Source organism: Gekko japonicus, unplaced genomic scaffold, assembly GCF_001447785.1.
Source record: "Gekko japonicus isolate JY-2015 unplaced genomic scaffold, Gekko_japonicus_V1.1 scaffold558, whole genome shotgun sequence".
Classification (NCBI taxonomy): Eukaryota; Metazoa; Chordata; class Lepidosauria; order Squamata; family Gekkonidae; genus Gekko; species Gekko japonicus.
The window spans coordinates 340,234-354,389 of NW_015170908.1; the positions used below are offsets into that span (position 1 = coordinate 340,234).

Here is a 14,156-nt window from a genome sequence, read left to right on the forward strand (position 1 = left end):
CCGCAAAACAGGGTTCGGTAGAAGGGGTGCCACACGTACACAGACCAGAAGACGTACCAGAAGTCTGGCCTTTGCCTCCCAAACAGAGTGGAGCAGGAGAAAAGGCCTGCCATTTAAGGAGGGCAGACCGGAGCTGTCGTTCTGTAACATGTATAAAGGTAAAGGTTCCCTTGCTCGAAAGCCAGTCGAATCTGACTCTAGGGTTGCGGTGCTCATCTCCGTTTCAAAGCCGAAGAGCCAGCGCTGTCCGAAGACGTTTCCGTGGTCATGTGGCCGGCATGACTAAACACCAAGGCGCACGGAACGCTGTTACCTTCCCACTGAAGTGGTACCTATTTATCTACTTGCAGTTTCTTGCTTTCGAACTGCTAGGTGGGCAGGAGCTGGAACTAGAGACGGGAGCTCACTCCGTCATGCGGCAACCCGGGTCTCGAACTGCTGAACTACTGACCGTCCACAGCCTGCAGTTCAGCGTTTTAACCATTTGAGCCACCACAGCTCCTTTGTAACATGTGTGCCCATCCATATATACACGTGCGCCCTGGTTTCAGACCATATCCTCTTGTGGAGGAGCTGAGGCTCAGTTAGAGCCAGAGTTGTCAGCTCCGAGTTGGGAGATATCTGGAGATTTTGGGGGTGGAGCCTGAGGAGGATGGGGTTTGGGTGCCATACAGTCCACCTTCCAAAGAAGAAGAGGAGATTGGTTTTATACCCCGCCCTTTACTATCCGAAGGAATCTCAGAGCGACTTAAAATCTCCTTTCCCTTCCCCTCCCCACAACAGACACCATGTGAGGCAGGTGGGGCTGAGAGAGCTCTTTCGAGAACTGCTCTTAAGAGAACAGCTCTGAAAGAACTTGGGACTGACCCAAGGTCACACCAGCAGCTGCATGCGGAGGAGTGGGGAATCAAACCCGGTTCTCCCAGATTACTTTGGAGGACAATTTGGAGGACAATGCCCCTAACCACTACACCAAAGCAGTCACTTTTTCCAGGTGAACTGATCTGAGTCACCTGGGGTTCAGTTCTAATAGTGGGAGATCTCCAGCCACCACCTGGAGGTTGGCAACCCCAATTAGAGTTGCATGCAGAAGGCCCCGTGTTCCATCTCTGAGCATCTCCTGTTTAAAGGTAGCATGGCTGGGGGGGGGACGACACCCTCTGACAGACTTTGGAGGACAATTGTCATGTGGGGATCTTTGAGCCACTCATAGTAGGGCTGTTGTGATCAGCGGTTGGACTCAGCTTCACGTGTTGCATGGTAGAGTGCCGGCTTCTTATGCAGACACTCCAAGGGAACATCTCTTGGCAAACAATTGATTGCATTTTTCGTCTTTCCCCTCTAGCTCACAACAGCCCTCTGAGGTAGGTTAGCCTGAGAGAACGTGACTGGCTGAAGGTCATGCAGCAAGCTTCAGGGTTGACCAGGATTTTAACCTGTATGTTTCCCCGGATATAGCCCAACATTCCACCTAGTACGCCCACACCAGTTCTCTCGTGTAGCAAGGGTTAGGCTTAGGCATGACTTTTCTCTGCTGGGAAGCTCTTGCCAGTCTAGAGTAGATCATACTTAGCTAAGCGGTCTGACAGGGCAAAAGACACCTTCAGATATTCACAGGACACAGGGAGGGGCCATGGCTCAGTGGAAGAGCATCTGCTTGGCAAGCAGAAGGTCCCAGGTTCAATCCCTGGCATCTCCAGTTGAAAAGTGCAGGTGCAGGTAGTAAAGGTTCCCTTGCTCAAAAGCCAGTCGAATCCAACTCTAGGGTTGCGGTGCTCATCTCTGTTTCAAAGCCGAAGAGCCAGCGCTGTCCAAAGACGTTTCTGTGGTCATGTGGCTGTGCGTAGTAGGTGATGTGAATAACCCCCTTTGAGACCCTGGAGAGCCACTGCCAGTCAGAGTAGACAATGCCGACCTTGATGGACCAGTGGTCTGATTCAGTATAGGGCAGCTTCATGTGTATATTACAGGCCACAATCCTGCATGCCCTTTCTCCTGTTACAATCAGGTGCTCCCTTGTTTCCCACATGATTGTGCCAGATTCATGTTTAAACACAAGAATCTGCTGGCGTCAGGGCTAATCTGACTCTGCACATTCCAAATTTCAATTGGGCCTTTAGTAGCACGACCCGCCCCCTCCCTCTGGCAGAATCCAGCAGTGGTGGTGAAAAGTGCCATCAAATCGCAGCCGGTTTATGACAACCCTGTAGGATTTTCAAGGCAAGAGGCGCTCAGGGGTGGTTTGCCATTGCCTGTCTCTGCGTTGCAACCCTGGGCTTCCTTGGAGGTCTCCCATCCAAATACTAACCAGGACCGACCCTGCTTAGCTTCAGAGATCGAGCTAGCCTGAACTATCCATTTATTCACCTGGCATTGACCGGTGTGGTTGGATTGAAGAATTCGACTGTCACCCGTGCTGCATACCACGAAACAGCCGTCATTGTGCACAGACCTGGGAACACAAAGGAAAACCCAAAGTATCTCGCATTTTTCCCGCTAGAGAACACAGTTGAGCTTTAAAAAGCCGAGACTACCAACCTCTCAACTGGCCCCTGAAGCCGTGTCTTTTGCTGGGCCCATAACCTATTGAGGTTAACTGGTGTGCTTAGTCCAGTCACCGTTAAGTTAGCAGAGTGCTTAAATAAAGCTACGAACGCAGGAGTGTCACTTTACCAGGTTACTCAGCTTAAAAAGCTACACAGGCCCCGGTCACACGGGAGGTTTTGCCCCGCGGAACGGACGGATTGATGGCGGATTAAACTGGCGCGATCAGATGCCAACATCTGGCAAGCGTCACACACCCGCCCCCAACCTGTCCCTTCCGGCCGAAGATGTGGAGTTAAAAAAACCCCTGCAAAACACTACTACCTACAGGAAAACCTGCAGCATGGGTGGCCATGTGAGCGCTGACGCGCCCGTCTCCCGCAGCATGCGAGGCCCCCTGCCGAACTGCGCATGAGCACACATGCGCAGCTGACTCGCCTTGCTCTCCTGTCCATGGCTTCCCCCTTGGCATCTGATCACGCTGGGGAGTATATGCGTGGCGGCTCAGGGGATCTGTCTGATTCCGCTGCCGCACTTCTCTTTTGCTGTGGCTCTAAAAAGCCGCACTTCTGCCCCGGCTTTTCCTGCGGTGTGACCGGGGTCTCTGTTCAGCTGATGCTAACCAAACAGATCTCTTGGAACAGCCTGTCACTCTCTGGCTCTGTGAAGAATCGGCGGCGGATCAGATAGATCCCCTGAACCGCCACGCAGTTGCTCCCCGGCACGATCAGATGCCGGGGGGAAGCCACTGCAGGGAGAGCGAGGCAGCCGAACTGCGCATGTGTGCGCAGTTCGGCCGGGAGCCTCGATTGCTCCTGCAGACGGGCGCGCCGGCGATATCATGGCCGCACTTGCTGCGCTGTTCCAGGTTTGTGCTATCTTTTACTTGGGGGGTTTTGCAGCGGGTTTTAGGCCAGAAGGGACGGATCGGGGATGGGTGCACGCTGATTCCCAGATGTTGCAGTGTGCTCGCGCCCGTTTGCTGCGCCCCCGATCCCTCCCTCTTCCGGCCCAAAACCTCCCGTGTGACCGGGGCCAAAGAGGACAGTGGCAGAAGAGTAGATACAGGAAGAAAGGTCAGTGTGCCTATCTAGCTATCCAGTCTCTCTTGCCACTCAGTCTGGAGGTCCGAGACAAGGGACATCGCATCTGGAACTTCCAACAGCTTTAACAACTGCCTGCTCCTTATAACTGAAGCAGGCGGGGCCCTGAAGAGATGTGGTGGCTCAGTGATAGTTCACCTGCTCCACATCCAAAAGGTCCCAGGTTCAATCCCCTGCAGCTCCCAGTTAACAGAATCAGGTGATGCAAAATGCTGCTATTTGTCTCTCTGACATCCTTTAATCCAGCCAAATGCTGGGAGGTCAGGGGTAATCCCAGGAAGACTCCAGGCCCAGCCTTGAGCTTGGTACCCCTACTGCAGCATGCAAAGCAGATGCTTTACAGGGAGCCACAGCCTCCCCACGCCATGTGGCCACATGCTAACCGGGGCCAAGCAGGCTGCTCTTTGCGACGGAGACTGCCCTCGTAAGGATTGACAGCACCGTCTCAAAGTATTTAATGAGCTTCTCCTAGGGTTGCCAGCTGCAGTGCTCCCTCTGAGCCGAGTCGGTGTGAGCTCGTTCGCAGTTTGTTAGCCTCCGGCTCACACATTTTCGTCTTCGCTCAGGAAGGAGGGCTCCAGAGCTGACCAATTGAGGCAGCAGCCAAATCGCTGGCTCACCACTTTAATGCCAGGAGCTCACAGAGTAGAATTTTTGCTCACAAGACTCCACAGCTTAGAAGGAGCATTGGCCAGCTGTAGGTTGGGAAATCCCTGGTGAGGGGGGGGGGGTGAAGCCTGGGGAGGATGGGGTGGTTTGGGGAGGGGAGGGACCTCAGCGAGGCACAATGCCACACAGTCCAACTCCCAAACCAGGCGTTTTCTCCGAGGGAACTAATCTCTATCGTCTAGAGATCAGTTGCAAAACCCCAGGAGATCTCCAGCCACCATCTGGAGGTTGGTAACCCTACCTACCTAGCCTTGGGGATCCAATCCACTCTCTTGCAAAGTCAGCCAGCGTGACTGGTAGCGTAGAGTGCAGCGAGGGCAGGGGACCTTTGGCAAGATGTCCTCATTGGGCCGCTCGCTCTGAATGGGCCCTTTCCCCTCTGATTATGGGCTTCCCAGGAGCATCTGACTGGTCACATTTGCAAAGTGAATGCAGGGCATGACAGCCCCAGGACTGCACCCAGCAGGTTGATTTTACGGTTCCGGCAATCACTTGTGCCTACACGCATACCTGCTAAAAGCTGCGTAGCACACACATCTGCAAAGCTCAATCATCCCCCCCCCCCGGCTTTCTGAAATGGTACAATCCACAGAAGACTGTACCACGCAACTCTTCCCTATGGAATTGCTCTCATAGATGGAGATGCTGTGTATATGAATTGGTTTGCAAGCTGTTCTAAGGCAGTGCAGTCCTCGGCAGAATGACACCCTTCTAAACTCACTGGAATCAGGGGCCAAATTACATGCTGTGATTTGTGATGCATAGTGTTGTGAGTTCCCCCAACTGGAATGTGACTGAGAGTCAGATGTCAGGTTTGAGGGAACACATTTCCAAAGGTGTTGCAAGGCCTCGATTCGGATCGGGACTGTGGTGTCGCGAGGCTCCTCCTCTCCAGCCCTCAACTATTTGCTTGCCTGTGTTGCTCTGATAGAACTTTGGCTAATGCTTTGTGATTTAAAGATTGGTTCCAGATCAAGACTGACTTGGACTGCAGTGCTGAATGCTGAGGTTTAACAGCACTTCTGAAGCTGAATTCCCGAAGCTGACTTTGTAGAAGAAGATGTTGTTTTGAAATGAGATGCAACCTAGGCTCTTGTCAGTTTCAACTCGGGTCAGTTCAGCCAGAACGTCTAGCCCTTTAAAAAATATTTCTGTATATATCTGTAATTGATCTTGTCAATTTGATTTCTGTCATTGTTTGATTGTATTCTACATTTATGTGAAAGCCTTTATGGGTATTTGTCTTTTTGGACTTTTTTTTTTTTGCTGTCAAGTTGCAGCAGACTTAATGGCGTCTCCATGGATGTCGTAAGTCAGTCTGTGCTCAGTGACAGCACAGATTCCTCAGATGAAGAGCTGCCTGCAGTCAGCCCTCAGCCAGTAATTGAACAACTGGCTCTGAGCCAGGAGGAGAGTCACAAGAGGTCAGGTTACCAGCTGATCAGAAGTCACAGCCTAAGCTGAAACCGAGCCAATGACTTGTAGCTCTGAAGCAGTAAACAAAGCTTCAGAAGCCACTTCCAGCTTACCTAGCTCACCCACACCCCTGCATCGCCAACACTGTCAGAGGTGCACAAAGTTGCAGGAAAGGCCCGTCATGAGTAGTTTCAGGATGACTGCCAAGGAATTGGTGGGGAGTGTAGCTCATTAAGACTTGGCTATAAAATCAGCCGGGAGAAGCAGCAGTTTTGTGGCTGCAACAAGTACACATTACTACTAAACCGCAGACCTTGCGGTAACCAGGCCATTGGAACCTTAACCCTTGGACTGGACCTGACTATTGGCTTTTCTGGAACCCCTGACCTTGGACTGGACTTGCTGCTTGGTTCCCTTGACCCTAGACTGGACTTGGCAAACCTGCTCTCTTTTGGACTGGACCCTGGTTACTCTTTGCAAACCTTCCCTGTTACCTGCCCTAAATGCTGAACCACAGCCCTTGTCTCCTGGGAGGGCTGCACCAGTACAGTGTGCTTTTCAAGACAGGAGACATTCAGAGGTGGTTTGCCATTGCCTGCCTCTGTGTTGTGATCCTGGACTTCCTTGGCAGTCTCCCATCCAAGAACTACCTATGAGGCTGTACAGTCTGCCCTTTGAAGCTGCTATTTCCTCTGGGGAACTGAAGCTGCACATGGGGGGGAGCCATGCCATGGCTCAGTGGCACAGCATCTGCTTGGCATGCAGAAGGTCCCAGGTTCTATCCCCAACATCTCCAGTTAAAAAAAAAAAAAGAACTAGGCAGTCAGTGATGTGAAAGGCCCCTGCCTGAGACCCTGGAGAGCCGCTGCCAGTCTGAGTAGACACTACTGACCTTGATGGACCAAGGGTCTGATTCAGTACAAGGCAGTTCCATGTGTTCAGTTTCAGGCTACATCTTGAAACTGATGAATCTATTTGTTGGTGATTGTTGTCCTTTATGAATAACAAGCTCAACCAGGGGTCATTTTGTAGAAAAAGAGGTGCAGGAGCTCATTAGCACCACTCATTAGCATAACGTATTTGCATATGCCACACCCCCTGACCTCACTGGAAGTGTGTCAGAAGGTAACACCCACTGCCACTTATCTGGCTGCTTCTTGCTTCTTGTGGCCCAGGGCTGCTGGGAGCAGGGGGTGGGGCTTGTCGCATGCGCCCGCCCCCTGGGCTCTTTACTGCCGGAGCTCCGCTCCTGTGCGCTCCTGCAGGAAATGACCCCTGCGCTCAACTAACAGCTTTTGTTGGAGGGAGGGCACCTTGAGAACTGTGGGTTTTTTTATTCTGCTGCAAGTCTAGTCATTGCTCCTTTTCCATTTCTTTAAAGACCATTATTTTGTAATAATGCTGTAATGATAACGTTGGACTATACAACGTCAGCGTTGCTCACAGGGCACGGAATTAAAGTGGAGGCCTTCATGTGCAAATTCTGCAGGACTTTTTTTTTTTGGGGGGGGAAGCATAATTAAGGTAATAAGTGCCTTTACCTGTTCTCCTAAACTGAAGTGGTTTTTTTTTTAAAGAATATCTTTGTTCTTGGAAAAGAAAAATCTGTGTGTTCCAAGAGACATCTATATCAGGTGGAGGCAGGGGGTGGTAACCTTCTATTAACTTTTGTTCCTGTCTTTCGACAGAAGGGCAGTGGCATTCCAGTACACCATAAAAAAGAAGGAAAAAATATATAAAACTAACTCCTTCCCTGACAAATATTTTAAAATTTTGCCACACCATGAGCTATTTTTGTTCTCCTTCTTCTTCTTTTTTTTAATTGCATTGTTGCATTATTTCACAATTGGTCAAGAGAAAGAGAACTAATCACTATTAAATACATAAGCAGGGGGAAAAACACCCTAATTTCCCCTTTCTCTATCCCTCTCTCTTTCCCGGGATCTCCTTCGACAGATAAGCTGGCCAGACAGCGGACTCTAAGGATGCTTTTGGTTGGTCAGACAGCTGCTAATTTTAATTGGGGGGAGCATCCCATGGCGAAGGCTTATTTCAACTGACCATCCATTCGCACCTAACTTGCCCTTACTTCAAGTTAGCTTTTTAAATGGAAACTTTGAGCCTCGACGTTTTATGAACATGAGCTTAATTTTCAACCAACCAATTAGGACAAAATCACCGTTATTTTTAGACATAAAGCAAACTGGGGAGGGTGGGGGGGAGATAGAAATTCAAAGTAAAATTTTAGGTGTTCCAGATATTGGGTACAGACAAGAGAACATTCATGTTTGAGGCAATATTTTAAAAAGATTTATAATTCAGGTTTAAATACTTCAAATTGCTGAATTATGACTGGATTGCACCCTTCCCTGCACTATAACATTCAGATCCACAAGACAGTTTGTCTCGATTTTGCAATTAACAGAATTTTCAGGCATTAGAAGAGGAGGAGGAGAAGAGATTGGATTTAAACCCCGCCTTTCACTTGGAGTCTCAGAGCAGTTTACAAACTCCTTTCCTTTCCCCTCCCCACAATCAAACACCCTGTGAGGTAGGTGGGGCTGAGAGAGCTCTTTCCAGAACTGTCCTTGAGAGAACAGCTCTGACAGAACTATAGCTTGCCCAAGGTCATCCAGCAACTGCAAGTGGAGGAGTCGGGACTGAAACCCGGTTCTCCCAGACTAGAGTCCACGCACTTAACCAATACACCAAACTAGGTTGGTAGAAGGCTGAAAAGCCAACATGCCTCGACTATACAGGCAAACTCACACCTGTCTAATTGTTTTTTTTCCATCCTGCCTCTGCAGAGCTTGGGACAACACACACCTTTCCTTCTCCATTTTATAACAACAGCCTTGCAGGTTGGATAGGCTCAGGGAGTGTGGGCCCGAAGCCATCCACTTCACAGGGATTGGAATCTGGGTTTCCCTAGACTTTAATTCGGCAGTCTAGGGGCCACAACATGCAAACTGTAAGACAGTGCAGGGAATTCATGGTTTACCTGCGAGCACGAAAAAGACTCCTCCCAAGACGGCAATCCAGCTTTTGGTGACGGGGTTCTCATCCACCACTTTGGTACACTTCATCCCGATCACACCGACAATGAGCCCCACAAAGCCCATCAGAATGGACACCACCATCAGCGCTCGGGAGGTCTGGAGGTGCACTGCAAGGTAGAAGAAACAACCCCGAAACCCCATTTTTGTAACTTCAGGGAGAGAGAGGCAAACATGATTGCCCAGCTAAGTCTCATTCTGCAAGACCAAACGATGTGCCACGTTGGAGTTCTGCTGCTGGAAGGCGCAGCCAACTGATGGTGACCTTCTAGGGTTTTCAAGGCAAGAGAGGTTCAGAGGCGGTTGGCCATTGCCAGCCTCCGCATAGAGACCCTGGACTTTTTGGGTAGTGTCCCATCCAAGTACTAACCGGGGCCAACCCAGCTTAGCTTCCGAGGTCGGATGCGATCCGGTAGGGGCCATCCAGGTCAGGGGAATACAGAGAAGGGGGATATACAGACCAGGGGAAGGGGAGTCCCCCCCATACAGTTTCCCTGATCAAAATTGCTCTCCCTGTGCATTTAGGCCCTGAAGGTGAATTGGGGTGTCGATGTCGGTGCAGGAACCTGTCTTGTTTCCCCTGCTGAGCTACAAACCACCTAGAGATGGGTCGCTCTGGTTAAACTAACCCACCCATGACCAGCACCGTGGCCCTGCTCTAGATATGGCCTTTCCCTTTTCCCCTTGCAGTTGCCGTGTAGCGATAAAAAAGCGGATCAGCATTTCCAGTCCCAGAACTCCGACAGCACCAGTTTGCTTCTCCTCCCCCACTTGGTTCAGTTAATTTCAACTTGCAACGTGTGCGCGTGCACACACACACACACGCACACTCTCTCTCTCTCCCTTGCCACATAAGGAGCAGTGTTTTAATCAGGTTGTTTTTTTAAAAAAAGCATTGCTTGATGTTACCGATGAATGAAGCCAACTTTATAAGCCCCTTGTTACATGGGGTTTTTTTAAATTTGGCAGGGCTGCTGCGACTTTAAGACGGGTTGGCAGACAAGCCCCCCCCCCAGATCATCACTTTATTTCTCTTAATTGCACTTAATGAAGGCGGGGAGAAGAGAGGAAGAAAAAGTGGCCGCAAGCAGTGCTCCCTCTAAGCTGCGGAGCCTTGTGAGCAAAAGTTCCGCTTTGTGAGCGACTTAACTGGCCTTAAAGTTGTGAGCGAGCGATTCGGCTACTGCATACATTCGTCTGCTCTGGAGCCATCCTTCCTGAGCGAAGGTGAAAATGTGTGAGCCGGAGGCTAAAAAACTGTGAGCTAGCTCACGCTAACTCAGCTTTGAGGGAACACTGGTCGCAAGAGCTATCTGAAGGTCATGCAAGAGGCACAGACCAATGTAGGGGCTCAAGGGACGGTCTAAAAAGTGGTGGTGGAAAGTACTGCTAAGTTGCAGCTGACTTATGGCGACCTGGTGGGGTTTGTGAGGCAAGAGACGTTCAGAGGCGGTTTGCCACTGCCTGCCTCTGTGTCACGACCCTGGTATTCCTTGGCGGGCTCCCATCCAGATACTAGTCAGAGTGTACTAGTATAACAGCCTCCTGCCTTGACACGCAACGAAGTTTATTATGATGGGTAGTTTGCTTTTCCCAACTCCGGTGGCTCAACTGGTGCTCTCTGGCGGCTCAGAAGCACCTGTAACCAGGGGTTCCAACTCTGGCTTGGAAAATTCAGGGGTGCAGCCTGGAGACGGCAGGGTTTGGGGAAGGGAGGAACCTCAGTGGAGTATAACACCGCAGGACCCATCTTCCAAAGCAGCCATTTCCTCTGGAGGAACTGATGGTTGTAACCTGGAGGCCAGCTGCAATTCCAGGAGACCTCCAGCCACCACCTGGAGACTGGCAACCCTGCCTGCCTCTTCTGGGCTTGGGCCACTGCTGGCAGAGAAGACTCTGGGGTCTCATCTTGGACTTTTGCCCAGACACTCAGGATTACGGAAACCGCCCAACTGACCAGGCAAAAACAATCCGGGCTGGATGCCGTTCAACCTGTGAAACTTCTGCTGGCGAGGAGACCCAGTAACAGCTCAGGATGCTGTTAAAGGGCGCTGGAGAACCGGCTGCTTAGCAAGTTGGCAGGTCCTCAGGTAAGAGACGGGGGAAAGCAAAAGACGTCGTTCCCCCCTCCCGCCACTGATAAGGTAGGGGGTGCAGTCGTCCCCCCCCCCCGCCACTGATAAGGTAGGGGTTGCCCGATCCAGGTTGGAAAACTCCTGGAGATTTGTGGATGGAGCCTGGGGAGGCCAGGGACCTCAGTTGGAGGCAATGCCATAGAGTCCACCCTCCAAAGCATCCCCCCCCCCGAATTGCTCTCTGTAGCCTGGAGATGAGCTGTAATTCCAGGGGATCCCCAGGCCCCACCTGGAGGCTGGCAACCCAGGATCCCAGCCCCTTTCCCTTACTGGTTTGCAAATTGCAGCCAACCCCCCCCCTCCCCGGCTACTTCCGCGCTGCAAATCCTCCCTCTCCGGGCTCCCCGACGGCGGATCGGGGCATCCCGTGGCTTCCCCCCCCGTCTCCCTCCCCGCGGCGGGACGCACCGTCGAGCGAGAGGAGGGACTCGTGGAGCTTGCACTGGACCTGGCCGGTGCTCTGCGAGGCGCAGGTCATCCAGAGGCCCTCGTAGAGCCCGACGGCCGTGATGATGGCGTCCCCGGCGTACGAGCTCTGCTTCCACTGCGGCAGGGCCGAGGCGCAGATGGTGGCCACCCAGCCGGCCAGCGCCAGGAAGTAGCCGACCAGCTGCAGCCCCGCGCTGGCCATGGAGACCCTCCGACGGGCGCCCGGGCGAGAGGCAGCAGCGGGTTGGCCTCTTCGACGGGGCGAGCTGCCGCAGGAGCTGCAGCAGGGGGGGGCTGGGGGGGGTAAGAAGGCCCTGCTCCTTGCGGCGAGGATTGCTGCCAAGCCAAATGAGTTGGTTGACTGGCGTCTGTTTTCTTGAACTGGGCCCAGAGCGGCTGTTTGGGGGCCCTGTCAGGTACGGGTGCCAGCTCCAGGTTGGGAAATTCCTGGAGATATGAGGGCGGGGCCCGGGGAGGACACTGGGACCTCAGTTGGGGAGGATGCCAAAGAGTCCACCTTCGAGGAACGGACCTCTGTAGCTGGGAGATGAGCTGTGGTTCCGGGGGATCCCCAGGCCCCACCTGGAGGCTGGCATCACTACCTTCAGCTCAGGAGAAAAAAGGGGGCAACACAAGTGTAGACCATGGTGACCTGGTTTGCTACGGTTGGCTAACCTCCAGGTGTGTGTGTGTGTGTGGGGGGGGGCTGGAGATCTTCTATAACAGTGGTGGCGAACCTATGGCACAGGGGCCAGGGGTGGCCCTCCGCTAAGAGTGTGCCATCGCCCCAGCCAGGCCCAGACCGTCATTAAAGTGTCAAATTCTCTGCCAAATAATTTTAAGTAAATGAAAGCATTTGGGATTGCTTTCCTTACTTTGTTTGGATCATCTTAAGGTAATGTACAAGTTGTTTTTTCTAAAGTAAAACCTGTCTTCAGGTTAAATGGCCGTGTTGGCACTTTGCGATCAATAAGTGGGTTCTGGGTCACAGTTTGGGCACCCGGTCTCTAAAAGGTTCGCCATCACTGTTCTAGAATTACAACGGATTCCCGGCCTACATCAATCACTTTCTGTTAATTTATTTAAAACATTAAACCATAGTGTAGTGATTAAGTGCGTGGACTGAGAGAACCGGATTTGATTCCCCACTCCTCCACTTGCACCTGCTGGATGACCTTGGGCAAGCCATAGTTCTGGCAGAGCTGTTCTTGAAAAAGAGCAGCTTCTGTCAGAGCTCTCTCAGCCCCACCTGTTGTGGGGAGGGGAGGGGAAGGGAAAGGAGGAAATGGCCACTTTGGAAGGTGGACTGCAGGGCATGGTATCCTGCCAAGGTCCCTCCCCTCCCTAAACCCCTCTTCCCGAAACTGCACTGTCAAATCTGCAGGTATTTCCACACCTGGCTTTGGCACCCCCCATTTCAAGTTCATTGGGTGAACTTGAGCCAATCACCCTCGCTCATTCAACCTTACAGGGCTGTTGTGAGGGGTCTAGGGATGCTGGCTGGAGTTTCTTAAAATAGTACACCCCAAAATTCTGGTAGATACAGTAGTGGGTTTTCCCCCTCCCGAATGAAGACACGTCTCCCCAGCAACCAAATGCTTGATTTTAGAGTGAGGATTATGAAACTCCAAAGAAGCTCATTCCTTGCGTTTCTCGATTTCCAGGCAGGACAGTGGTTCATGCAGAGATGCAATGGGTAAACTCCTTTCAGGGGAACTAATTCTGCACCTTCTACAAATCGGGAAGAACCCACTCCTTCAGTCCTCATGCAGAGGCAGAGCAGGCTTTGCCATCTCACAAACCTCTGACTGAATAGCAATATTAAGGGCTGAGCAGTAAAGCATGCAGAGATACAGGAGTCAGCCTCCTGTTTACATGGGTGGGTCTTGCAGCCTAGGCCCCCAATTGCAGAATTAGTTAAATGCAACTAGCTATTCCCGTGGCACCTTATTCACAACTTAACTTGGAAACTTTGCATGCTGTTCTAGAATCTTATATGCAACTTTTTGGAAACTTCCAACAATACTCTCTGAACAAGACCTAATAATGAAGACTATGGAAAGTGCAGAAATGGACAAACTCACTTTGATCTTAAAAGGGCAAATGGAAGGAGACTTTGTTGGACTACGGACTCCTTTTTACGACTGGATGAGAAAGAAATATAAAGATATATGACGTAGCCTTTATGAACTTCTAAAAATTTTCACAGTCTCTCTCTTTGTAGTGTGAAATGATTATGTGGAGAAGAGTTACATGCAGAATACTTGTTATTTTGTTTCTTTCTTCCCTTGCCCTTGTGTACCCTGAAAACCTAATAAATAGTACTATTATATATTTAAAAAGGAAACTTTGTATGCTGTTTTTGGTCCTACCAAAAGATCCCCCCCTGACCTTTTGCACTGCGTCTTGCACCCGACCGAATGTGCATTGGATTGGGCTGCAGGTGGGTTTTTCGGGTGCACCGCAGACGATCCAGGAGCATTTAGGTCTGCCGAATTGCGGCCTGATCCCGAGGCTTCCGACGGAGGAGACGCCATCCATGGGCGGGATCAGGCCCTCCGCACACAATGGCATTAGAAAAAGTTTGATCTCGTCCAACTCTTGCCATTTGTCTGCAGAGCAGGCCTGAGCGGCATGCTAATGAGCGTAACCTTTCCTGGGCCTTTGCTCCCTGTCCAAGGCCCGCTTTGTGCCGCGCGCTCGCGGGGGCTGCTTGGCATTTGGGCTGGAATCCGGGTAGGCTGCATTTGTAAACAACAAACTTCATTGACATTAGACGGCTGGGAGTGTTTGGTTTCCTGCTG

The 14,156-nt window shown here is 51.4% G+C and overlaps 1 protein-coding gene across 2 annotated transcripts in view; it reads right to left on the reverse strand.

Annotated features, from left to right (window-relative positions):
- The window catches only part of CLDN19 (claudin 19), an 11,899-nt gene extending 283 nt beyond the window's left edge, over positions 1–11,616 (reverse strand). The window contains exons 1-4 of one of the 2 annotated variants that reach the window (XM_015418666.1): positions 11,332–11,616; positions 8,734–8,898; positions 2,368–2,452; positions 1,090–1,107 (exon numbers count right to left, since the gene is read on the reverse strand). In XM_015418666.1, the coding sequence (XP_015274152.1) occupies positions 1,090–1,107; positions 2,368–2,452; positions 8,734–8,898; positions 11,332–11,554 (491 nt within the window). In that variant the 5' untranslated portion in view covers positions 11,555–11,616. Of the gene's footprint in view, positions 1–1,089; positions 1,108–2,363; positions 2,453–8,733; positions 8,899–11,331 lie in introns of those variants that run through there. The other variant, XM_015418665.1, reaches the window with a different exon arrangement.
- Positions 11,617–14,156: the final 2,540 nt, after the last annotated feature.